At 46.8% G+C, this 27590-nt stretch overlaps 1 protein-coding gene across 1 annotated transcript; it reads right to left on the minus strand.

Moving 5' to 3' along the window:
* Nucleotides 1-679: 679 nt before the first annotated feature.
* On the minus strand, nt 680-26909 carry LZTR1 (leucine zipper like post translational regulator 1). Its single transcript, XM_061363111.1, has 20 exons — nt 26697-26909; nt 26556-26618; nt 26295-26351; nt 25659-25738; nt 24569-24677; nt 23510-23593; nt 22505-22562; nt 21849-21988; nt 20976-21177; nt 12440-12550; nt 12019-12111; nt 10536-10631; nt 9311-9494; nt 7718-7887; nt 6528-6684; nt 5926-6052; nt 4722-4871; nt 4446-4551; nt 3552-3632; nt 680-871 (listed from the first exon to the last, which is right to left on the minus strand). Exons 1-20 carry the CDS (start codon nt 26870-26872, stop codon nt 755-757), a joined length of 2361 nt encoding a protein of 786 aa, XP_061219095.1. The 5' UTR covers nt 26873-26909; the 3' UTR covers nt 680-754.
* Between the last annotated feature and the right edge of the window lie 681 nt (nt 26910-27590).

The raw sequence follows: 27590 nt of genomic DNA on the forward strand, positions 1-27590 counted from the left end.
AGGAGGATAGGAGGATTATTATGTCTGGTGCTAACGAACCAATTCAACTGGTATGAGCATCTACTGCGTGTGCTTCAAAGGCTGCCAGAAGTGATGAAGATCGTTGGAAGAAGTAAAGGACCCTCAGAGACCACCACCACAATTCTGTACGCATGCAGGGAACTGATGTAATCCATCCGTAGCCTCATGAATATGTATGTATGCCCAGGGACTATATAAGGATGGCTTGTGTGGCAACTGGGGGACACGTTAGGAGGAGCTCTCCCTGTGTCTCCCAGTTCTGCAATGAAGAATACCTGCTTGTCAGCTTGGAAACTTCGTTGGCAAGTTTGTTCCTGGAGTTTTCTTCGAATCACCCTGTGTCAGCTGAAGTTCTTTAAATAGCCTTGAAATCCTTGAAATCCTGTGTTTCCAAGTATTAACGCCAGCCTTCCTCACGACTGCTTGCTTTTACAGTACAAAAGTAATAATGGGCTTGATTCTGAACTTAGTTACTCCCCAAACCACATGGAATGAATTAATTCCTGCAATGGTTTCAATTTGACATTTGCGTAAGAGAGACCAAACCCTTCGCCACAAAGGTACAAACCAAGCAAATCCACAGGAGAGCACGTCAGCTGTCCATGCTCCTCAGGAGCCTGCTGTACTGTGTAGCCACTGTGAGCAGCTCGGTGTGGAATGGTAGAAGAGAGAGCCAGCCATAAAGTGCTAGTTTGTTTGAGGAACAAGGGAGAAGCTCGATTACCAAAGCGTGTCAAATGTCTGAGCCCAGCTCTGCGCACTGCTTGTCTGATATGTGGTTAGCTAATGACTCTATGATGTCAAGAAGAAGGAGCTGACTCAGGGAGCGGAGATTTGGCAACTTGGAGACCTTCAAGGAAAAGAAAAACAGAACAAAAAACAACAGAAAGAAATTAAAGCCCTCCCCAAACGGCAGCTGATGTCGCATCAGTTCACCCTGGCCACCCCATGTGAAACAGGCAGAGCTTGGGTGCATACGGCATGAAATCACAGTCCTGGGCTCCGGTCATGACTTCCTGCACTTAGAACCCAGTTTCAGATTGCTGCACGGAGGGCATGGGATGGAGAATAGCAGAACTGCTGACCCCAGCACTGCCTCTCTGGGAAAGGAGGGTAATTACTGCTCATAGTGACAACTCTCCTGCTAATGGATGCCAGCTAAGCACTCCTGCAAGCAAAGCTGGGCACCAGCACAGCTGTGAACTTTGAAGTCTGTGTGTTTCTACTGAGAACGTGACTTAGGACCTGATCTCTTCACCCTGTCTACTCCTATGGAGAGGCTGTGCTTAGTGTCCATGCTGGTGGTGCTGGCTTTCCTCGTGCAGTCAAGGCAGGTCACTGCAGGACTAGCCAACAAAAACCTTCACTGCGTCAGATATACAAGAATATACAACAAGCTTTATGCTCTGAAGACTGTTCAGAAGCTCAGCTGTTACCAAAAAGGAGCTCCACACATTCCTTCCTTCTCCACAACCTCACAGTAATGCGCCAGGAATCCCTCTTTCTAGACTTATTAACATAACATGCCCAGCCTTGAAGGCAGACTCTGCCTAAAAGCCTGACTACTTGCCCAACCAGTACTCACTGATCACCTCACTCTAACCTTGACTGTGATAAAGATGTCCTAAGCATCTTTTGAAGCCCAGGAAGAAAATGGCTGAGATGCTTTCAGAAAGAGCTCAGGACATGTGCTTGAAGTAATAATATCCCCAAAGTAAAGGTCTATGATAACTGGGAGGGAAAGGGACCCCCTTAACATGGGGGGGAAGCACTGAGGCATGCACTGTGGAGGAACAGATCAGGGTGTCAGTACAAACACTTTAGAACAGCAGTTTTATTGGGCATTTTGCACAATACTGACACACAGGAGCCTAAACCCACGTTGCCCAAAGCAGCATTAACGTTCTTACTGGGGGGAAAACTCCTTGACAGTCGGCATTGAGAACAGTGTTAATCAAGCTGGAAGAACAGGAGAGGCCAAGGGCCATCCACCCGGCCTATCCAAGCCCCCATGACCTGCCGGGCTGGCACAGCTAGAACAGATCCCCCTTCAGAGCCTGCAGCTTGCCAAGGAGCCCAGCCACACACAGAGGCAGCCAGCACAGGGCCAAAACTCACACACTGAAGCCTCTCAAGCCAAAGAAAAACATTGCATAATGAAGGTTTCTTCATGCACATCTGCTTGACAGGCTTCCAGCCACAGTCTGAGCAAAACTGTTCTAGCAGGCAACAGTTTAAATAGAAAACATTTCCACATACTCTGGTGAGTGGAACACAATTGAGGAACGCCCTTTAGCTCCCATCTCTGCGATGGTGCAATGTTCACTTCCCCCCCAGCACGTTCTGCTGAGATTTGTGCCAACCTGTTTGTCTTCCTGGGGCCTCCACAGGAAGCTGGGACCATGAGATCTCAGCTCTCAGGGACTGCAGCCCCAGGAGATGGCCCAACAGCCTGTGACTCACAGTGGGACCATTCTCCATCCCCTGGGCCACTCTGCAGGAGTCACGAGGCCAGAAGAAAATCCAGCAGATGAAGGCAGGGGCTGTAACCTCATGCTGGGACCCTCTGCTGGGAATGCGATTCCTGGATGCTGGCTCCACTCTCAAAGCTTTTAATGCATTTTCAGCTATTTCTGGATGTAAAATGCATTGCACTTGGGCAACTAATTAATAAAGAGCCTGAATAGCTCCCTATGTCTGATCTTCAGTTACAGACTGGACTGAGCAGTGCTTTCCTTCCCCACGGGCAGTGGCGGTGGATTGTGAGTTTAAATACACAAAAGGGAGCAAGCTACCTGAATACTAACTTGGGAATCACTATCAGTAAGTGCATAGCATCCAGAAATCCCAGTTCCTGTGATTTATCAGCCGATTTCAACAATGCTGATACACTGTGCCATGAACTGGTGACACGCTGGGAAACCCCCATGGAGGGATCACATCTCACAACTAAATGATAATACCCTTATTCTCTCAAGTGAGGACAGGAATATCAGCACATCAGGCTCTTGACTTTTCCTATCACTAACACATCATCCCACATATCAGAGCATGGAAACTACAGAAAGCCCGGCCAGGACATGGTAATTTGCCTTTTGGGCACACGACAGTGGAGTATCTATGACAGAGAATAACTCAAGAGAAATATGAACAGTACATTCATGACAGCCACTGAAAGAGGGATTTGTGCCCTTAATATATCACAAACTTATCTTGCTATACACATGAGAACCCAGCAGTGGCACGGCACAAAATCAACAGCTGGAACAAGTGGAAATGGAAGCAATTGTGGGTAACTTCTGTTCTGGAAGGTCTTCACATTTCCAGACCCTGCTGTTCCAGTCTTTCATTTAGCTTTGGTGTTTAAACTATGCCTAGCAGACTTGTCAGGGAGTATCAGCAACACTCAGCCAGCTCTCAGCTGTCTCACATGAGAGAGAGTGAAATGGATTCCTATATTAACATGTCTTTAACCAACGCAGTGACAGAGGACAGCAGCTCTCAAAAGCCCCAGAAAAGATGCAACCAACCTTGGTGAACTGGTGAACAATGATGTGCAGGCAGTGCCTCTTCATGTCCAGCGCCTGGGTCTTGTCAGCTGCCTCTAAAATCTAGAGCAAAAGCAATGATGTGAACTTCCTTCTGCATAGCTCAGAGGTACAGCGCACAAACACTGCTCTGACTCAGATGAGGCAATTCCTCTGAGCTGGGGAAACATCTCCAGTTTTCTGTACTATTGAAAACTAATGTCTTGGATTTAAATGCATTGAGGCCTCAGGAGATAATCAGTAGGAAACTGCAGATCTGTTTCAGAGCCAGGTTCCCTGAAGTGCCTGAGTGAGACTGGCAAGAGCCAAAAGCAGTTAATGCTGGAATTGATTCTGCTCTCTGTGTTGCAGAGGGTTCGGCCTGCCTACCTAGTAGATGGCATTGTAGGCCTTCTTATCACAGAATATTCTTTGTTAGCTTAAAAGTCATTGCCAGATCCTCTTAGCATTTACTGATAAAACAAGATTAATGTCACCTGCACATCACCATTTGCGCTGGTACAAACGTCTACCAAAAAAAGGGTTTTGAGTTGAGTGCAGTGCACATGGTACCTCTTAACAAGACCCTTAGAAACACTGGTCTACAGTGGGGGGGTGAGGAACATCCTGTTGGCCAGTTGAGCACTATTTACTAAACACTTCAGCACAGGAGCACTAGTGACACAAAAAGCAGATAAGGGAACAAAACCACTGAGGCCTGTGCTCCTAAACACATCAGCCATGCAGGGCCACTGGCATTAGAAGGGTTTGTGCAGTCCCAGTGGATGTGAATTTGGAGGCGACTCAGTGAACCTGCCCCTTAGGGGTACCCAGTTGACCAGACCCTTCCCTGTATCTAAGTCAAGTGACTAATGAAAGCTGCTTGGGGACAATTACCTGTAGTACATTCTCCACCGTGACATTCATTTCTAGGTTCTGCTTACAATAGGCTTGCAGTCTGTTGTTGGAGAAGCCATAATAGTAAGGTGCAGCAAAGAGGTAGCTATTCATCTCATTAAGGAAACAACTGTAAAGCAACCATGGCAGAAGTTAAAATGCAACCCTGAGCTGCAATCTTCCCAGGCTCTGCCTGGCAAGCTAGAGCAAAAGGAAAGTGAGCTGCTGTATGTGCACTTTAGGCAGATACTTCAGTTCCTTTAGATATAAGGATACAGGGAGTCTTCAGGAGGCATGTTTACTTCTCCATAATAAATGTATCGAAGCATCGATTCAAATGCTTGCTTGCTGGGAACCATTTCACCTATAGAAATGTTCACTTGCCCATCTTCTGGCATGAAGGAACGGAACATGGCTTCAAAGTAACTGGAAAAGGAAGTAAAACTGATGTACATATTCTGCAGACAGATTGTTTAACCCAGTATTGTTCAGAGGCTGCTGTTAAGCACTGCAGCTTCCAAAGAAGCACATTCAGGTGATAACCTGGGCAAAACCACTGCTAAATGACTGGTTTTATATGTCTGCCTGTGAGAGAACTCCAAATATAATCCCCCTGATTTCCATCAGCACTACCCAAAATTTGTCTCTGTTTCTTGAAAATTAGGACACATGGTGCTTTGATTTCTGTCTGATTTGCATAAGACCCAGTAGAGAGCTTAAAGCATTATGAATTTCCTTGGTATCTGCAGGCTCCTAATCAGGCAGGGGTGTTTTAAGAGCTGTGAAATGCTTCTAGTAAAATACCACGGCAACTAATACTGAATATTCTTTCTGGGACTAGACAAAAATTGTGACAGTATTTGAAACAGCAATTTTATGTGAACACTTCATGTTTGCCAGAACATAAAGGTGCGGGTATACACAACACACAAGCAAAGCACAGATTCCCTTCACTGCCATACTGAGGAGGGAGAAGAGTTCCCCCCATCAGAAGGGTGAACTTGCCTCCTCAACAAAGTACACGAACAATCTAGTCTCTGTTATGCACCATTTTTTGCTGTGCTTATTCATACCCAGTCTTAAATACCAGCAAGGGAGAAAGAGATTCAAAGTTCAGGTGATGCAAAATGGATGTCCACCATCAGAAGACTCTTTCTGACTTCAGTGGACATTTGGTGCTTTTCCCTTCACTGAAACCACCTCTTTCCTTTCCTGTGACTGCAGAGATTCTTTGTCTTGCACTGCAGCTTCTTACACATCCTCTAGAGAACCTCTCCAGTTTTAATTTCCTCCAATCCTTCCCTGCTGGGTATCAAATTGAAAAAAACCAAACCATTTAACCACTGATGCTTAAAGGCTTATGACACTTACTGAGCAAAGACACCTCTTACGCTTTATGTGGATACAAAGTTCCTCCCTGTCTTCTAAAAGAGGCAGCTGCCCCACAGACTGCACAGCACTGCACTTCACACAGCCTCACCTGGAGCGGGCAGCCAGGATGGCTTTATGTGCTGGCCGTGGGTGGCCATCCAAGAGGAGGATGATATCACAGAACTCAGTCCCAGCTCCTTCCAGGTAAGCCTTCATGTCCTGAATTAAAGATGTTCCTGAAAGTTACCGTAATGAGATAGTTGAGGATGTGATATCTGCAGATGACCAGGTACTATCAAACTAATACACAGAATAATTAGGGTTGGAAAGGACCTTAAGATCATCCAGTTCCAACCCCCCTGCCATGGGCAGGGACACCTCACTCTAAACCATATCACCCAAGGCCTCTTCCAACCTGGCCTTGAACACTGCCAGGGATGGAGCATTCACAACCTCCCTGGGCAACCTATTCCAGTGCCTCACCACCCTCACAGGAAAGAATTTCCTCCTTATATCCAATCTAAACTTCCCCTGTTTAAGTTTTAACCCATTACCCCTTGTCCTATCACTACAGTCCCTAATGATGGCAAAGCCATAGCTCCAGCCCCTCTTTCCTCTGTTTCCTACACTAAGCAAACCATTAGCAATGCAAAACCAGCACAAGTAATTAGGTTAAAAAGCAGTAATTAGGTTAAAAAGCAGGAAGGTTACCGATGTCAAGCGGCTGATCGGAATGTGTTCGAACAGGAGGCTGCTGCTTTCTTCGTACAATCTCCACTATGAGGGATGAAGAAAGATGCTCAAACTCCTTCATCATTATTACCTGATTAAAATGGGATTCCTTCACCACAAAGTTCAGGCAATGTTCCTTAAAAAAAAACACCAACCCAGTATTAATAACAAATGGATGGTTTACCCTCTGAAGTCATCCCACAGCATCCCATACATGTCACACGTGTGAACAACCATCGTTTTCTTACGACCCTCCACGTGGGTCCTGCAGCTGGAGCTATCAAGCAGTGACCTCCTCACTGAGGGACCATTTCAGCTCCTACTTGAACAGGAAATTCAGGACAACTTTAAGCATCTAGAAAAACCTGACTAAGAAATAATAACATGGAAAAGATTCATTGCCTCCCATCTAGCTGCTCCGAAACAGGAATCTCAGGAGATGCTGGAAACCTCATGGAGCTAACTAAGATTAGTTGCTATCTCATAATAATTCTTTATACAATTAGAAACCAGAAGTTAATTAGAAGATTGACGAGGTCTCAACACTCTCCATTAAGAATACAAACAAGGTGCAGGATTTCCTTGTGTGGATTTTGCCTTAACTCTCTCTGTAAAGGCTGCAACAGTCTGGAAGAGTCTTGTAGGCTCCTGTATGACAAACCTGCTGTCACAGCAAATCGGCCTGGAGGTATCTACCCTACCCTGACTTTCAGCAAAGCCCTTGACCCACTGAACACAGAATGCAGACACATTTTGGTTTTCAGTACAGTGTTTTTCAGATCAAAGCCATGAAAACAGAATTTAGATCACACCCAGGTGAAAGAGCCTGTTTGCAGTGTCTGTATAGAACAGTGGGAACAGAAAATGCACTGGTTCCATCCTGCTGCAGTGAGAGTGAATTGATGAAGAGCCAAAGTCACTCTGCCCTCTACATCCTGAAATACATCCTGAAATCCCTGCGGGGCAGATATGCAAAAGTATCAGTGAAAAAACCTACATAATATTGGAGAGCAATGGCAGGCCAGCCCACCCTAACATACACTCAAGCAGCTACAATTATAGGAAAGAACTGAATTTGCAAAAGCTAACAGCTTTTGCAAAACGTTTATTACATAAATTCTATGTGTTAAACTTTCTTATCAGTTCCTCTGTATGCAAACTGGGATCACCTTTAGCTGATCCAGCTGGAGCTTGTTGGCATTTTCACACACAATGAGCACGTTCTGCAGATCCACGGATGCTTCAATGTACTGAAGGCAGAGCTGTTCCAGTCGAGAGAGCTTGAAGTTTAAAGCTAGTTTGTATACATCCATAATAAGTAACACATCCTGCACATGCCCTGAAATGACAAGAGGTAAAAATGCTGCAGAACTCAATTTATCTTGACAATCTGGATTATGATTTTTAAAACCCCCAAAAGAAAGGGAAGTCTCTAAAACCACTGACAAGCTCCCAAGCCAGCAGCCCCATGTTCCAAAGTGCTCAGCTGCTAACAGCCCTACTGCAGCCCTTGGTTCGGATGCAGTATTAGCAGTCAGTTCCCTCATTCTGACAGGCCCTTATGAAGGTGCTTTGTGCACGCCCAGACCTGAGGCTGGTCTAGAAGAAAGGGCTGAAGTAAGAGAGGGGCAGTGGGAATCCTTGCAGGCTACTGCAATGGGACTACTGGGACACCAACTCAAGGAATAATCCTCCATAGCCTTTGATTTCCTCACAGGAGATCTGTGGCCATCTGCTGTAACTACTTTTTGAGAGAGAAAAGCCTTCTTGCCTGTCACGTGCCTTCCCTGTGTCTAATTGGAAAATCCCATTTGATAAGCATGCCCAATTCTATTAGCTCAGCCTCTGGACGGATCCCCAAGGTGCTGCTCTCTGAACTGAGCTGAGCAACTAGGAATACAAATGGTCAGGACAGGGCCATTGGAGGATCCAAGCAGAGGGGTGTTTGATGGGCTGGGGGAAGGGCAGCAGGCTGCCTGAGAAGCCTGTAACAAAGGGAAGAGCTCAGTATGTCCTTGGTCTGATCCTAAGGGATCAGTGAACTGGCTGAGAGTGGGATCTGGCGATGTCAGCAGACACCAATGAGAAGCTTCTCTCATCCCCATTAATGAGGCTTGCTCTCAAGACAGGCCGGCTCGCATGGAAAGCCTTGGAGCAACTGCATACAAATCATTCTTTCCCTGGGAATTACCTTTTACAGAAAGGAAAGATTATGGACTGAAGCTCAAGCAAACCTTTCTGTGATAGGATAGATGTACCTTGCTTTACCGTATTGTGCTACGTGGCTACAGCTTCCCCAGCCCTTCCAGCTGCAGTTCCCCCTGGGTATCCACTCTGACTCCCACAGCCCGACACACCTCATCACTCAAGCATGGCCATTAGATTTGCTGCGTGGGAGCTGAGAGATCTCTGCCTATTACCTCCCAGCCTGCAAGTGTTTGTAACCAGGGGATCTCCAGTGAATGCATCAAATCAATTTTTCCTTTCTTGAGGCATTCTTTCGCATTGGCACTTTGAAAAGATGATAAATCCTCGCTTGCTTTGCTTTGCTGTGTGGGCTCAGTTTGCAGCAGATCAAAACAATGCCAGAAAAAAGGAATAAGCCAACGAAGGATCCATGGTCCTTGCAGACAGTGTTCTGCATGTGCAGAACACCCCAATGCCTTTGTGGTTTATTGATCATGTGCAAATGCTTGATTCTACTCTGGGTCAAAATAACTGTCTCCTGCCCACCTGTGGCAGGTTCCAACCCTCTGTCCTACCTTTGCGAGGGTACTTGATTTTATCTGTATACAGGAACTGCATGAGCACCTCGAAGGGCTGAGCCTCAGCCTCTCGGATGGGCACTTCCAGCAGCGGCTGCAGGCGGCACAACTTGACATTCCCACCAGTCCCATCCCTCTGACAAGTCGCATGTCCCTCGTCTTCAATATCTTGCTTTGATTTCTAATGAGATGGAATAAACAAACACGGCAACAAGGCTGTGTCAGCTCAGACGTTACTGTCAAACCACAGGAAAGATCCTTCTCATGACTGCATTCTTCAAGATCCAAGATCTCATTATCTTCAAGATTATCCACACAAAGACAAGGAATTCATGCCTAAGACTTACCATTCCATACTCAGCGACAAACATGGATCAGAATGAATGTGAGCTCCTGCATAAGGCTCAAAAGCAGGACCTCAGAAAAAGGGAGGAATGAATTCATCTTTCTGCCCTCAGCAGGAACAGCATTTCTCCTTGGAGCAGGAAGATGGAGCAGGTTCCACAGACCCCTGCTTTGCAAAGTCAGAGCTCAAAGTGCTACACAGACGTATTTTAAGCCACTTCATTACTTCCAAGTTTCACTTTGACAACCTTTCCCTCCAGGCTTATCCAGTGAAGATGGAGGGCTTGGGGTGGCAAAGCAATTAACTGAGGGGCAATGAGGCACCTGTACATCTTACTGCAGGTTATGTGCTACCAGTTGCTCAAGAGCAGTCAGATATTTGCTGTTAAAAAGCTGTCAGGAACACAGACACCAGCCCTTCCACTCTGGAAGAAGTCAGGAAATGCGAAGGTAAAGGGAACAGAGCCAGCTCCAAACCTTGAAGCTGCCTTCCCACTGAGCTGTCTGATCTCGCAGGCCACCCCGGAGGATGTGCAGCACCCCTCCCCAGAGGCAGGGCTATCCCCAGGGATACTCCACAAGATTAGAAGCTGACAGCTACGAGAGCTCCCAAGAACCACAGTGCCAAATCCAGATAACAGGATTAACTGTGGCTCCTCCATGTTATGCTCTTCACCCAGCCTGATACACATCCAGCAGCCTGTTAACGCCAGTTATCCTCTTTCCTCCCCTTGCTCCAGAGCACCTCAGCATCAGGCTCTGCTCTGGTGCCACAGCTGTCTCAGCAGATACTACCTGTGTTTCCTGACAACCTGATTTCCAAAATGGGGCAGAATAAGCATCCCCTGCCATGAGCCCACTTCTCTCTAAGACTCACCTGTTTCAGCCTCTCCCTTGCCTGCATGATCTTCTTCTTCAGCCACTTGCAGCGAGCTGTGACAATCGCAGTGTGGCCTCGGACTCGTTCCTCCTTCTGTCACAGGCAAAGGAAGAAAACACATTCAACTTCTAGACCCAAATCCCACACTGGTGGTGGCAGATGGTGGAAGTAGTGGAAGCCTGGGCTGAGCTCCAGGTTACCATACATCTAGTTGAAGTTAGAATCTAAGGCAGCCTTGCATTTGCTCTGCACATATAGATGAAATCCAACACTCGCTTTCCCTAAAGCCTAATGGCAAAGTCCATTTGGAAAGAGTCTTTGTTATGTTCACTAAGTGGAAGCTGATACGTAGGCTCAGTGTCACAGATATTGCTTCTTATTGTTGCATCTGAGGTTTGGTTTCATTTTCTATTTTACTTCAGTCATTAAAATTGCTCTTGAAATGATCTGCAAAGCAGTGACTGCTCCTTCCAGGGAACAGCTGGGACCTCAACTGAGTACAGAGATCATTAGTACCATTTTCACATTACAACTCTATATGCTATATATAAACTTGGTCGATGAGAAACTTAACATGAGCTGGCTTCAGTGTGTGCTCGCAGCCCAGAAAGCCAACTGTATCCTCGGCTGCATCAAGAGGAGCGTGACCAGCAGGTCGAAGGAGGTGCTCCTGCCCCTCTGCTCTGCTCTTGTGAGACCTCACTTGGAGAATTGTGTGCAGTTCTGGTGTCCTCAACATAAAAAGGACAAGGAACTGTTGGAGCAAGTCCAGAGGAGGCCACAAGGATGCTCAGGGACTGGAGCAGCTCCTGTGTGGAGCCAGGTTGAGAAAGTTGGGGCTGTTCAGCCTGGAGAAGAGAAGCTGTGGGGAGACCTCAGAGCAGCTTCCAGTGTCTGAAGGGGGCCTATAGGGATGCTGGGGAGGGACTCTTCATTAGGGATTGTAGTGACAGGACAAGGGGTAATGGGTTCAAACTGAAACAGGGGAAGTTTAGATTGGATCTAAGGAGGAAATTCTTTCCTGTTAGGGTGGTGAGGCACTGGAATGGGTGCCCAGGGAAGTTGTGAATGCTTCATCCCTGGCAGTGTTCAAGGCCAGGTTGGACAGAGCCTTGGGTGCCATGGTTTAGTGTGAGGTGTCCCTGCCCATGGCAGAGGGGTTGGAACTGAATGAAGTAAAGGTCCTTTCCAACCCAAACTATTCTATGATCCTATGATACTGTGCTGTGACATACTGGGGTTACATCCCAGCGATCCACAGATCTTCTCAGTTTAAAAGCTTCTCATTTGCAGCTTTAGAAAGTTATCTGGATGAGTGTAATTTACTAAAGCAGAGAGACAGCAACTTCACCAGTGCCAGTGTTCTTCAAACTTCACTCCCAGGCATTCTGGCCTCCCCTCTGTACAATCTGCCTTTCCCCAGCACACAGTACACACACCAGAAACCCCCACTGGCACCTCTGCAGTAAAATCTACTTACCTCTCCCAAAACAAACTCCAAGTCGCTGAACTGTCTGTTTTCCCACAGCCTTCCGTAGTCTTCATGGAGAGTGCATTTAGGGTAACAGGAAAACTGGGAAAAATAAAGCCCCCCAGAAGACAGAATTCATTTCACATGGCCCTGCCCAAAAGCACTGTTACACGTATGAGCAGTGGATTTCCTCATTAACTCAACCTCAAGGTAGTATATAAAGTAGAAAACAACAAGCAACCCAAACACCTGCAAGGGCTTGCTCTACGGGGAGGGTAATGAAAGATAACACAGGGGAGGATGGAAGAATCGGATCTCATCTGAACTGTGAAGGCTGCCTGCAGGAGCCAAACCAGAAACTGCCCTGTCTGGAGACAGAGGAGTCCCACAGAACTGGTGTGGATGGTTGAGCAGGTTGAGCAGTGATTACCTGGAACCTGTACATCTCTCCACTCCTGATGTTATTGTCCACCGTGCCACCAAAGATGTACATAGCATCCGAGATAACAGCTGCTGCGTGGAAGAGTCTCCCACTGGGTAACTGGGGAAAGAAAAGGACAAAATAGGGGAGGGAATAAATAAAAGCCTTTTTTTTTCTCCAAGAACTTGCAACAGATCAATAGTGAGAAGGGAAAATCAACGTGGACCACAGTGACACAAACGCTTGCATCCTAAGATCGACATACAGTATCTTTTAGGATTGTTTCCTAGTGTACCTGGAACATACTTGCACTCACATTTAAAAACACCTATTCATGGCACCTTGTAATCAGAATGGTACATACACAGGACTCTCGATATAACTGTAGTTACAAAATACATCAAATTCAGATCAACACTAAGTTTTACACAGAAAAATACACCCCAATTCTAGAAATAAAAGGACTCTGCAAACCACTGTGCAAACCCAGAGCTTATTGCAAATCCTGTCGAGAGCTTGAACAGTGAATGATCATCTAACTCAGCAGGATGCTCAATTGGAGGCCTGTAAGCACTCGCCATGCCTGCAGCTCGCTGTGGCTCACCCATCTGGCCAACGAGCCCCTCCAGCAGTGCCAAGTCATGCACAGAGCCCAGCGTTGGAGACGGTTCCAGAGCTGGCACCACAGAGTCAATCCTGTCTCCATCACGCCAGGTCCACAGAGCATAAAGCCACCCCACACTGCAGGAAGCCCCAGCTATTTATAGGGCCGAGGGATCACACCATTCCATGCAACACACGTTTCACCTTGGAACTGTAAAACAGGGTGATTTTTGAAGCAGGGAGGAGTCACAGCGAGTTGAAGCTGCCGTGACCCTCCTGCATGGGACAGACCTCATTGTTTTTACCTGTTTCTTCTGAGGTTACACAAAGGTAGCTGATCACATTAGCACATCCCACTGAGACATCTTACATCAAGTCCTCGAGTGGTGATAGGAACTACCTTCCCCCCCTGCCCAGTTTGCTCAAGCTTGTTTTGTCTTCCAGGCAGCAAAATCTCATTAAATCTCTGCCTACGAAATCAAAAGCCCTCTGGTATGAGAAATCTTCTCTTCTTGTACATATTTATAGACACCACTCGAGTAAGCTCAGACACGAAACAAGATTATGTTTATCTGCAGAGCCACATTTTCCAGGAAGCCATGCTGACTGGCATTTCTCATTACCACCGACTTACCCCGTTCACCACAGCATCACACAACGGCCTCATTTAGCTTGTTACTCACCAGATTTTCCATGAGTTTCTCTTTTCTTCAGACTACAGCTTTTCAGGACACAACCAACCCCCCTGCTTGCTTTTCTCCCTCAGAGGTACAAACCACCAATTGGGTCCCCTCAAAGGGCTGTTGAACAAGCCATCCAGATTCCCCTGGATAAACAAGAAACCTTCTGTCTCCAGCAAAACTTCATGGATACTTTAGCAAGAAACTTTAAAGTTGGTGCTAATAAATACTGTAATAGGAAGGTTATGGATTCATATTGATCTATTACATTCCTGTTCCATAGCTCTCCAAAAGAGAATGAGATCATAGAATCATAAAAATGGCTTAGGTGGGAAGGGACCTTAAAGCTCATCCAGTTCCAGCCCCTGCCATGGGCAGGGACACCTTCCATTAGGCCAGGTTGCTCCAAGCTCCATCCCACCCAGGGATGTATTGCCACACAACCAGAAGGGCTGATATCAGCTGTATTACACAAATCCTTTTCACAATTAACTCTCCAGCCAAAAACAAGCCAAAAAAGAACTATTCTACTGGAAACCAAACGCAGCCACCTGGTTTGTCATTATTCAAGGTTCTTTTCAAGCTGGAGTCTTTGCTTTCCAAAGCAGATCTCATCAGTCCCCTCTGCTTCCCTTTCAGTTCACCCTCCCACACTGCTGCCTTGCTTCAAGCCATCACCTTCAAAATCAAAGTATTTCAGAAGAGGTTTTTGTATCATTTTGCATTTCTGGTGTTCAGACTCACTCTGTATCCTGTCTAGACAGCACAGACCGAGTTTGTCCTGTGATGCTCATCAGGGTTCTGGTTTGACTTACAAAGCTGTGCATTAAGTGTTGCTGCTTCTGTGTCAGAGCACCAGCAATCATTCAAATAGTTGAGATTACAGCCCTGAGCACGACCTCTGGGGCTGATTCCTCATACCTTAAAATAAACTTAGTTCAACCTGTGTAAACCCTTTCCCTGATTTAAATTCTGACCTTCCCAGGAACACATTCAGCTTCCCTTGGAGTCCTTAATAAATGAAGTTGAATCAACATAAAAGTAAAATGAAAGCAACAGAACAGTTTCCACTCGGGGGTCAATACTGGTTTTCTATGTGCAATTTGGAACTCGCATGTGTAGAGTCGAGGCTTAAATGATTCTTAGATTGCAGTTCAAGCTGAAACAGCTCCAGATCCATTTCAAGGAGAGAAGAAAAGAGTGGAGGAGGAAAAGCATTTGCAAGGCTGGAATTCACCTCTCTCTCCTGGAATAAATTGAATTTGCATTTTTTGAAGCCTTCACTTCCAAGTGTTTCTTTATTTACCTCGGAGTCTGCTGTAGGTGGATGTTTAACTGCTGTTATGCTGAAATCTAAATCAAATACCACTGTGATTGAGCAATCCAACACAATTATGTAGTTTTCTTAGTTTGTGCAATGACTGAGGTATACAGCAATTAAAACTTGTGCACTAATTGCTTCTTTTCTGCCCTCTTCCGCCCTTAGTTCTTCATGAGAAGCTGAGGGGCTTGTTTCTGGCAGGTGGGAAGAACGCAGGTGCTGAACAGAGATGACCAGGAGGCAGGATGCTCAGCTATTCCCACAGCCTGAGACCAGCTTCCCACCTCGTGGCCTGATTGATGGTCTCAACGTGACAACCTGCTCTCTGTGTCAAGGCTGACAATGCATGAGGAAGGTGATGAGGTAAAACCTTTTCTATGGCGGGCACTGTGTACAAGACACCGTGTGTTGTTTCCAACTCCTGCTGTTTCAGTGGGTGTCTTCTATCTCCTACTCAGCCCTCAAAGCATTTCCAACTCGTTTTCAGTGCTTCTTCAGACTGAAAATTCAGCACTATGTGCAATACTAGGAAACAGGTAAAAGCAAATCCATGGCAGTTGTTCCAAGGCTCTTCCTTCTCATTCTCTCTGCTTCTCAGAACCCTTCTTATATTTACAGAATAAATAGATAATTGTGTCAACTTTTAACTCTCCTCACACTCAGGTATGAATGAGGAGGTAGTAAGGAAGCTGGTTGTTGCACATCAATGGCAATAAAGATGTGCTCAGATCTCTTTCACATCTAGGAACATCAACGAGCCTCCCTGGCTTCCAACACCACTAAAAGCTCTAAGGCAAAATGACATAAAAATACCTAAAGCCACCAACAAACCAATGTGGTGAACCAACATAAACTAAAAGGTAAAAACACTGGCACAGGGTGCCCAGAGAAGCTGTGGCTGCCCCATCCCTGGCAGTGCTCAAGGCCACGTTGGACACGGGGGCTTGGAGCAAGCTGCTCCAGTGGAAGGGGTCCCTGCCCGTGGCAAGGGGTTGGAGCTGGAGGAGTTTTAAGGTCCCTTCAGCACAAACCAGGCTGGGATTCTATGAAAAAAGAAACTTTTTCCTCTGGAACTGGAAGAAAACCATAAGCTACAGCAGGTTCAAATGATACGTCACTTCTGGTTGCTGTTTATACTCAAGGATGCTTCCACGCTATCATACCAGGCAACAGCACGAAACTCTCTTAACAGATGGGCAGACAGAGCTTTGGATAGTCTTTAAGTTCAAGGAGGTTTAAGGATTTAAAATGTTTTCACACGCTGGGTGCAGAAAATCTATCTGCTTTTCAGACAATCAGAGCTGACTGGCTGGAGGAGCTGACATGCTGGAGGCTGCTGTTCGGAAGGACTTAGATAGGCTGGAAACATGGGCTGATGGGCACCTCATGTCGTTCTGCCAAGTCTTGCCCCTGCTCTGAGCATGAGGATAGACTCAAAACCTCTGAAGTCTATTCCAACCTCCTGTTTTTGTGATCCTAAGACTTCCTCCTGTTCGTTAACATACTCCAGGTGTGGAGGCCCAGATCAGCTCTTGTTACGATGGAAATTTATGTCTAACGTGGAAATTCAGCCTTTCCTTTTCCCCTCTTATTTTCCATACAAGAAGAAAGGGAATTAAAAATCTACCACAGACACCTGGAAAGGACCTGGCCTAAGGCTATTTCCATTCCTCTGCCCCAGCCAGGGCCAACAATACCTATTTCACTCCTGAGAGAGGCTCATTGAGGCTGTTCCTAAAGACTTCCAGTGGTAGAGATTCTTTGAACCTCTCATGGAATCAACTCTGCACTACTGTTAGCAAGTCAACAGTGTAAAGCAAAGGATCACCTCAGTAAGCACCTCCTCATGTGAAGCAGTGAACACAGAACAGGGATTGCCATGGATCATGGCAGAGGATAGAAAGTTGAAGACCATGATGCAGAAACCTACAAAATAGGATAAATCACGAGATACAAGAGCAAAGTCATAATAACAAAAGCTTGTTGTAATATCAGCTTTTCTGGGGATTTTGCAGTTCTGGTTATGGTAAGTACTAAGGGATGGGACAGTGGGCATCCTTTGATACCCTGCTCTACACTGAGGATGAGGTTTTTCCATTTAATACTCACTGGAGAACACAGCCTGGGAACAGGGAAGTTGATTCTTTAACAATGACATTCAAACATGTGCTGTTGTAACTGCAGAGGTCAGAATAGGAGCCAACCTGTAACTTATTTACAGCTGTAATAACAGTAAACACTCTTTCCTTTAACATACTTTCAATCTATCAGTTGGAGATTGAAATAGTAGTGTTCAGATACAATTTATTAGAGAAAATTAGGCAAAGAGCAAGTGTTGCCAAATCCAATGGATGTGTCTCAGAGGAACATACACTGAAAACCAGCAACAGAGGACAAAACCCAAGTGACCAGCATTTGCTTCTTTGTGGCACCATGGTGTGCCTTCCAAAATCAAATTCCCATAATAGTACTTCTGGGACCTTAATTTGACTTCCTGCATAAACCAGCCTACAAGAGATCCTGGAATAATACTGAAATGGAGCCTTTCTTGTAGGAAAACTTTCTTTCTAGGTAATATCGAATCTGGTTTAGACATAGTGAAAAATCTACCCAAAGGCTCTGAGAAAACATCCCAAGGAATCCCCGCTCCTCACAATCTGTGAACTTTCATTTCTTTTTCAGTCTGGAGTATTTCTAGTTTCAACTTGAAGCTGCTGGATCTTGCTTTATCCTTTACCAGTAGATGAAACACTCTCTGTTCCTCAGAGACCCCTTTTCACTGCTGGCCACTGGGTTTCCCAACCTTCAGTCATTCACAGATTTCTTCTCTGAATAACCTTGATTTGTGAACACAACACGGTGAGACACGGGTCAGGAAGATCTACCCAATAAACATGGGGGTAACAGTTATGTTACTAAATGATACTACACCCTGTTGGCTTCTGGAGCCAAGAATATCAGCAGCACTTCAAGCCATTTTACATTACAGGGACCTTGTCTCAGCTATCCACAATGACTAAAGGTTTTAAGTCATTGTTTCCAGGGGTACTGTGAAGGGAAACTATTAAGCACAGACCACACACCCTGTTCTCAGCTATTCTGCTTTACATACCCATGAAATACGTATTGTTTCTACCCAACTTAAGAACCACCACTCCGAGTGGACTGTTATTTTAATCATGAATTGGCAAAACTCTGGGCAATGAGCAGGCAGCAGGGGAAAGCTGAGACTTGCTCTTTTCTTTCAAGGTCATTGACAAAAGTTTCTAGTGGTGCAATGACAAGAACCAGTCTCTAAACTACTTAAGCAGAGTAACTCCTCGTTCAAACACACATTTCCTATCTTCCAGTTATCCAACTTTATACCCATTTAACGTGAGTCATCCTAATGCTGTTTTCTTCTGTTTGCTTACTGGTGAGTGAGCTACATAAGCGTATCCCTTCTGCTATCACCCACATAAGAGCATTCTGCTTTCTCTGTGGGAGAACTCTGTAGAAGCACGTAATAAACATCCCTCAGGAAGGAGATGGAGAGTTGACAAACAGAAATCACTCTGTGCGACAACCTTGATTCTGATAACCAGTTTTCACCAACTCCACCATTTCCAATCTGTGCCTCTCAGCACAACCTGAACTCATCACTGGTACGGAAAGCCTGAAGGTTGTGCAAAAGACTTTCTGAAAAGGATGCAAGTCTCAGCACTACCAACTGCTTAGAAACATCAGTCTTCTCTTTGGACTGTGAAATCCTGGCAGAACATGAGACCCTGACAGCTACACTCACCACATTTGACAGCAGATCTTGTTAGGGGCCTCACTGCAGGAATTCAGGGGTTTGTTCACATAATAACATGCTTCTTTTGCCTGAGGATACCTCAACGGGTGTAACTGATCTCTGCACAGGGAGACTGTGGCAGACTCATCCACAGTGGGATGAGTAAGTCCTTTTAATCTTTCTTAGCTGCCCACAAACCACGTCACTGTAATCCATGTGAAAAACTCCAGAACTGTAGCTCACAGTAAGCCAGAGAAGGTTACGAAGGCATTCACCTCCCTTTTTGCATATTAAAAGACAACTAAAGAGCTCTGAAAGTCAGAAATTCATACTGCTCTTTGAAAGGCTGCTCACTAGAACCTGCACTGGGAGATGGTGGGAATCCACCTGGATTCATGGACAGTGTAACTGTCCTAGCCACTGACCTTCTTAAAGCCCTGCAAGGAAGAATTCTCTTCCTCCTCCTGTGGCACCTTCTGTAAGGCAGCGGCTGTTTCTAAACATCTCTTCTGATTCTGTGGGGCTGTGTCCACAAATGGATGTGCAATCCCCTCCCAGGCCTCCAGCTCCTCTGTCATTCCCTGCAGAACACTCCTCTACTGTAGCACAAACCATGGGTGCTACGTGCATGCCTCTGTCCGTCTGCTAGGGAGCAACTGGGCAAGATGGGGCATTTTCCCTCTTTCTGCCTGCTGGTATTTGATGCTGTTCCAACCTTCTTCAGAAAGCCAAGGAGTTCAACAGGAAAACTTGAAGGCAATGAAAAAAAAGTATTTAAATTATCTTTAAATCCTCTGCTAGCCCTGTATAAAGGAAATCCAGCACCTCAGGAAGCTTTGGCACTGTTGTACAGGCAGGCACAGACTCAGATGTGATGCTCCTCTCCCTGCCTTAGAAAAGCAGAACAAGCCCCAACTGTGAAGATCGTCTAACAGTAAAGATGGAGAACAGCTCTGTAAGATACAATATGTACATATATTATAGCACCTCGGTGAAGGTATGAGGAGCTATGGATTGCAACTGTGCAGATCAGAAAGCATGCTTGATACTCAGTTTGGAGACATCCTAAAAGCACAAAATAGAAGTTCCTTGTTTATTTGTGGAGCACTGCCCTGTTTCACTTCAGTTCTCCCTTTTCTACTTACTAAGCCATTTTCCCATCCTCCATGCGAGGTACCATCAACAATTCTGAGGGACCTGGGCAGAGAAGAAGAGGACCTAGAACAGGCCCATTGCCAGACTTGTTTCTAGGTGCTGTTCTACCTCTTTACTCAAAATGCAGCCAATGCTGGACTGTCTCAGCACACCCACAGTGCCTGAGACCTGACTGCAGCCTACTTCATGCAATACTCATCTCTTCCAGGTGTAACCTTCATCTCTGTGGTTCTCCATGCAGCGCACAGACATCTACTATTTCTTCCCACAGATCACACCCACTAAACCCACTGTTACATCAGCTGAAGTATTTCTACATGGGTTAAGGTAAAATCTATTAAAATTAATAAATGCAGCCAACATAATCATTCTAAATCCAGCAGATACAGGTATTAGTACAGGTTTCTTCTCATTTGGGGTGCTCACATCGCCCTTGGTGGTTACTGCCTCTTTATGCTCACGTAAAGAACCCAGGTGTTTTAATTTATATCTTACTAATGTAACTATGGTCAAAAAAGCCATGTCTGAGTCTCCCTATGATGCCTATCATTATTTTACAGTCATACCTTCATAAGCAAACACTTCACACTTGACCTAAAAGAGAAATGCTACTCTGTGCAATTACAGAATTTCTAAGACATTACACACAGAGGCATTATTCCAGTGGAACAATCAAAACCTCATCTCGTTTGGAATTCTGCTTCAGCAGCATCACACAGCCAACCACAGAACCACTGGTCCACGCAGTGAATTCATTACTAAGCTCAGTCAAATAATGATTGACTCAACAATTACAAGTGTTTGATGGGATTTCTTTAAACAGTACTAAGGAAAGTTTTCAACGTGTCAACACTGACTCATTTCTAAAGACTGCTGCCCACAGTATTTCAGCTGCTCAGCCACTGGTGGGAAGGAGCTAAAAGTCAATGTCCTTGTCAAGAACACGTCCTTGGCCCGAGAGCAAAAAATGGGCCAAGCATAAGAGGAAACACCAAGAGCTGAAGGTTTTACCTCACTGTCTGGGCTGGGCTGGATAACTTCCCAGGTCTGGGAGTCCACATCGTAGCAGTGAAGCTCGTTGGGCAGTGTGTTATCTGCAGCACCACCAAACACATAGAGATGCCGGTCGAACGCAACCATTGTGTGGCCGTATCGTCGTTGTGGAGGAGGAGGGGAGCCTCGAAGCAAGTGCTCGGTGGGAATCCGGGTCCAGCTGTTAAGGATAAAGGAGCTCCATTATGGTACTTCCAGATCCTGCATGGGAATGGGCAACAACTCATCCTGATCTCCGTCAGCTCCATGTTGCTAAACTTCTAACTGAAAATGAGATAAAGCCAACGTGGTTCCCTCACCCAGATGTAATCCCAGAAGCTAAAAGACCACAACTTGGCAAGGAATCCATGATCTATGATCCACTTTAACAGCTAACCCTTCTAAGTAAAGGGCACCATTCCAGTACCATAACCCATTTTGACAGGACATTGCTTATTCACAACAGTAGCACGATTTCAGCCAAGGTCTGGAGGCCACTGCTATTGTTTCAGTTGTGGTTCCACTTCAGCCAGTAACCAGACCAACCAGGCTGTCAGAACAGACCATAGAACAACTTTCAGGAAGGCAATATTTGGCATGCCATTCTGAATACACCAAGACTCACATCTACTGTTTAAGGTGAATCTACTGAATTTCTGTTCATCTGCTGAAAATGACTGATCTGATGCACATGGCACAAACCAAAGTCTCATTAACATGGTCCATACCTTACCTCCACTTCCTCACCATGAGATGCAGTATTCTTTCTCCATACCCTTAAGTCTGTGCATTTCTCAACTCAAGTAGTAAAAGATTACATGGATTTTGTGCGATTTAACTGTCTCCACTTACATCTTTTCCTTGAACTCAAACTGAAAGAGATTATTGGTAATCTTTGCTCCGCTCTGTCCCGAGAAAACAAACATCTTGTCTTTGCAAACAGCCACAGGAAAGTTACAGCACGAAGGAGGAATTTCACCACTTTGTTCAATCTGAAAGATAATGAAGTTCACAATGAAGAAGGTATTGCTGTGGTGCACCACTGCACATGCTGAGGATGCTGCAGCACCATGCAGCTCACCAGACCCTGTGGCAGCAATGTGTGCAGGCAACTGAGTCCAGGTGATCAACTAATGGTGAGGTTAGTCTGCACAGACTAACTTTACTATGGATAAAAAGGATGGGAGGCCACATTTCTAGAGCCCCAGTGCTGTCAGGATCAGGCATCTTGACAGCCAGCAAAGCTCCCAGTGGTTACAGTGGGAAATGCAGTCCCTTTTTACAGGGGGCATGGCCAGTTCACATTCACATTCCCAACCAAAGAGCAGAGCTCGTGTACACTTGGCTTTCCAAATGCACAAACACAATCATGTTGAAGGCTTTCTGCTCACCTGTGTGACAAACACATTCTGCAGAGAGCAGTGCTGCCCAGCACAGGGCTTTTAAATAACTGCATATAAAAACCAAAGGAGAAATCCCATGTGTTAACTGCAACTAAAGCTTCTTACCTCTTCCCAGCACGTTAGCTCTCTATCCTGGAGGCCAATTGTCCACATATCATTTAACCTATGTTACAATACAAAAATGCTTGATTTAGAAAGATTTTTGTTTTTTTACAGTAATTTTTAGCTCCTACTTCCACTGGCAGGAAAAAAACCTATTAAAATCCTTTTCTCCTATACCTACATTTAATATCACCACCCCAAGCCTGCTTCAGCATCTTTCTGGTTACAAGTGTTCTATAGTTACACACAGCAATTCTGCCTGGAGCTTAAGAATTTGACCTATTCACTCTTCAGGATTCAGGGTTATTTACAGAAATACCCGTTACTACCCTGCTACCTTCTACCTATCCCTACTAACACCTAGGATGGACCACAGCAGTGATTTGTGTGGCTGAATCCCACCTTCACTGCAGAGAGGAGAATGGAGCAGGCAACCTGACACATCACTGACTGTTACCTTTTATACCTGACTATGCTTTTCCCAGGACAAGTTACTCACAGTAACTACAGATGATTCCTTTTGTCCTAATCTGCCTGAGGCTCCTCTTCCACAAAAAGCCAATTTTTAATGTGATTAGATGCATTTAACATAAATTAGACAGCTCCTCTCACCCAATCCCTCCTTCCAGCTACTTGAGGTCCTGAGGGAACTCCCTAAGCTGGAACTGAGCAGCTCCACACAGTCATGCATCCTTCTCCAATTCCTCCTCTAGAAATAAAGAAAAACGCTCATTTGCCAAATTACAAAGATCTTTTAGCATCTTTACAACCAAGGCAGGGATGGCACATTCCACATCCACAGTCTGAGTCACCAGGTGTCTAGGTTTTAAACACATACGGACCTGAATTTGGTGAACTGCAGAAATGTGATGCTCAACAACAGGCAAAGCTTTTGCAGAACTCCAGTTAAGGGCTTAAATCGCTTGGGGTATGAAAACATCTCTACAGAGGTGCAATGTGAGGGACCAGGTCTTTACAGAAGCACCCCAGAGTGATCCCAGCACGTACCGTGCGTTGCCATCGTATCCTGCAAAGATCCACAGCTTGTCACTGTACACTGTTGCACCGTGAGCTGACCTGGCAACCGGCAACCTGCAGTTGAGGAAAGCAATTGAAACACTCTTAGATCACCCACAGAGGTGCTGTAAGGATCTAGGTGAGGGCTAAAATGCACAGGTATGAAGCATAAAGTACCTTACACAAAATGGCTTCAAGGGGTGAGATTGATTGGGCTCCTGAGATGCAAAACCCACAAGGAAAGAGCAAACTTAGATTTTTTCTTCCCCAATCTTTGTGCCTTTTACTAAATCAGCCAAGAAGCATTAAACAAAACTGCGATGGCCCAAGGCCATCAGCTTGTATGAAGCCATTTGTGCACTACCCACACTTGTAACCATGGGGAAGGAGAAGGACATGTGAGTTTGGAATACGGGAGTGAGACTTGCTCTCCAGAATGCCAGAAGTCGTTAGAACAACCAGAAAGAGAATTTACTGATGTGGTCTAAACGTGCACAAATTCAGCTCTGAGGAGTAACGTGCTGCTAGGTGTGATTTTGCCTTAGAAGGCTGGATCTCAGGAGCCTATGTTCAACAGGTATCAACTCATTCGTCTGCTTCTGAAAGCACTCATGTGCACACACGTCACAAGTGTGTGCATCTCAGGGAGCTCAGGGAAGTCCAAGTTTAGTCTAAAAAGAACATGTAAATTTAACTACAAATAAGCTCTAAAGTGGTTTCTGATACAACTTAATTGAAACAATGAGGGATCAACAAATTCCATGCTAACATTGGAAAAGAAACAATTCAAAAGAAAACACTTCCTTTGCTCTTATCCTTTCTGTCACAGAACTGAAACATGAAGAATGGGTTATGGTCACATTTCCAATATAGTCCACTCTGGAATGAAGACCATGCAAAAACCCCTCCTTTTCAGAACACTTGAATCAAGCAAGTAGAGCAGAAATCATCCCACAGCCTCAACACCAGCACTGGCACCAGCTGTGCCATTGTCTGCCCCGTTAAGCACAAGGCCCTGTGAAGAGGGTGGCAGTGATGCCAGCTCCTTACCTCCCTTCAGTCTTCCACTCAGTCCACTGCCCAGTTGCAAACTTGTATTCAAAGAGATCGTTTTTATTCTTCAGGTTGGAATTGGAATAAATGTCTCCAGTGTAGCCACCTGGGCAACAACAATTCCATTGGGCTCAAATGCAAACGAGCACGCACACTTCTAGTTGTTATATTAGAAGAAAACTTAAGTTTAGTTCACACAAACAGAGGTATTTAGCTAACGGACTGCTACAAGTGGGAGACTCCTCCTCCACTCCTACCCCTAAAGGAACAATGTGGGAATGAGTTTCAAGTCTTTACTTTAGACAAGAGTGTTTCCAAGCTGAAGTTGGAATCAGCGTTAGACATGGAAAACAGTGGATTTCACACAGAGATCTGATACTTCCTAAAAATATGTTATAAAAATATTCCTAAAAATTTGTGCTCGCAGCCCAGAAAGGCAACTGTATCCTGGGCTGCATCAAAAGCAGCGGGACCTGCAGGTCCAAGGAGGTGATCCTGCCTCTCTGCTCTTGTGAGACCTCACCTGGAGCATTGTGTGCAGGACATGGAACTGTTGGAACAAGGCCAGAGGAGGCCACGAAGATGCTCAGGGGCTGGAGCACCTCCTGTATGAAGACAGGCTGAGAAAGTTGGGGCTGTTCAGCCTGGAGAAGAGAAGCTGTGGGGAGACCTCAGAGCAGCTTCCAGTGTCTGAAGGGGGCCTATAGGGATGCTGGGGAGGGACTCTTCATTAGGGACTGTAGTGATAGGACAAGGGGTAATGGGTTAAAACTTAGACAGGGGAAGTTTAGATTGGATCTAAGGAGGAAATTCTTTCCTGTGAGGGTGGTGAGGCACTGGAATGGGTTGCCCAGGGAAGCTGTGACTGCTCCATCCCTGGCAGTGTTCAAGGCCAGGTTGGACAGAGCCTTGGGTGCCATGGTTTAGTGTGAGGTGTCCCTGCCCATGGCAGGGGGTTGGAACTGGATGAGCTTAAGGTCCTTTCCAACCCAAACTATTCTATGGTATCTCCTTCTTTCTTCTAAACATCACTACCAGTGCATTTACCATCCCAAGCAGACACCACTGCAACCTGCCGCTGCCTTACCAAACACAAACATGCTGCTCCCATAGACCACAGCCGAGTGGTGATACCGCGGCGCTGGCGGGGTCCCCGTGGTGAAAGCCCTGCACAACAGGAGAACAGCAGCAATCAAACACCCTCATCGTGCTTCAGGGGCTCACAGCTCTTGTGCAGAATCAAACAAGAAGCAACCGCTCAAGGTTATCCTGTTGCTCCTGAGGATTTTCAATGGCTTTGGTCTCTTAATTAAACTGCCCCAGGTTTTATGACACTGTGAGCATGATACAAACACAACCCTGCTGAAATCTATTTGGCAGGGACAGCAAGTGAGGCACAAGGAGGCACGAGTGAGATGACAGAGCCCGCACAGGCCAGAGCAAAGAGAAGGCATCAGCCAGCCCCACCGGCACATTTCCTGCCCTAAGGGGCTGCAGCACCGCAGTCCCTTTGCCCCTGCACCCTTCCAGCGCCCCGCAGGGTGTGCAGGCAGTGACACCCACCGCCCCCCGCATGCAGGAGCTGCGTACGGGAGCCTTGTAGACAGCTCAGCCCCGCAGCACCGGGCAGGATGCGATGGGAGAGTCCCCCAGGTGCTGAGGACGAACGAAGCGGCCACCCCCAGCCCTGGGGCCGGGGAGGGCCGCGCCCGGCGCCGCGCACCTGCACCACGAGCAGTCCTTCACGTCGAAGCGCAGCAGGTCGTTCAGCATCGTCTTCCTGCGGGAGGAACAAGAACAGCGGCTGAGCCGGGGAACGGCAGCCCCGCACTCCTCGGTCCCGCTCCCCTCAGCCCTGGGCCCGCTCCCCTCAGCCCCGCTCCCCTCAGCCCTGGGCCCGCTCCCCTCAGCCCTAGGCCCGCTCCCCTCAGCCCTGGGCCCGCTCCCCTCAGTCCCGCTCCCCTCAGCCCCACCGTGGCCTCACCCGTTGTCGCCGCCGAACACGTAGATGGCGTCCCGGTAGGCCACCACAGTATGCTTGCTGCGCCTGCGGGCGGCAGAGAGAGGGGTCAGGAGCCGCCGGGACCCCCCACACCCGCCCCCCGCCGGCCGCCCCGCCGCTCACCGGGCCCCCACGAACTCGTCGCAGGGCGGGAGGCGGCGCCACCGGTGCACGGTCTCGAAGGGCCCGAAGTTGAGGGTGAGGTACTCGACGCTGTCGGAGCAGCTGTGATCGAAGTCCACGCTCGGCGCCACCTTGGAGCGCCCCGCGCCGCCCGCCGGGGCTCCGGCCGCCGCCATGGCGCGGCCCAGCCACCGCGGGGACACCGGAGGACTACAGCTCCCGGCGTGCACCGCGGCGGCCCCGCGTGGACTACAGCTCCCAGCATGCACCGCCCGGCGGGGAGGCGTGGAGGAAGGGGACACGCACAGCCGCTACTGCGGACCGTAAGGTCGTGAGTTCGAATCCCGGCCGTGACGTGTGACCAGAGCTGTGCCCGTGTCCCGCCTTTAGCTTTAATATACATAGCAGGGAGCTTGTACATCCTAAGACGGCGTTAGTAACATCCCTGATTAGACTCCTCAATAGTGCACAAGAGGTGCTCTGCACCTCAAAACCACACCATAGACCTATCTCCATGGAGTCCAGCGTGTTTCAGGCTGAGCAATGACCTTGGCACTGGACAGGTTTGTTGCAGCAAACTGAGAGCCCTTCAGCGAACACAACTCTTCGAAGACACATCACAGAGCACACAGTTCTGTTAGGAAGGAGGAGTCAGGAAGCAGAAAGGCAAAGGAGTTACACCAATGAGCACAGGCTGCATGTGAGCTGCTGCTGCAGGAGGACAAGTGCGAGTCTCCAAAAGACACAGAATCCCAGACAGGTTTGGGTTGGAAGGGACCTTAAAGCTCAATCCAGTTCCCAACCCCTGCCATGGGCAGGGACCTTCCACTAGAGCAGCTTCCTCCAAGCCCCTTCCAACCTTATCTCCTGACCTTTCCCTTTTCACCACAGCTC

This window comes from Neopsephotus bourkii, unplaced genomic scaffold (genome assembly GCF_033783945.1).
Source record: "Neopsephotus bourkii isolate Nb327-2 ecotype Australia unplaced genomic scaffold, CSIRO-AGI_Nbou_v1 NB_1139, whole genome shotgun sequence".
In the NCBI taxonomy this organism is placed as follows: Eukaryota; Metazoa; Chordata; class Aves; order Psittaciformes; family Psittacidae; genus Neopsephotus; species Neopsephotus bourkii.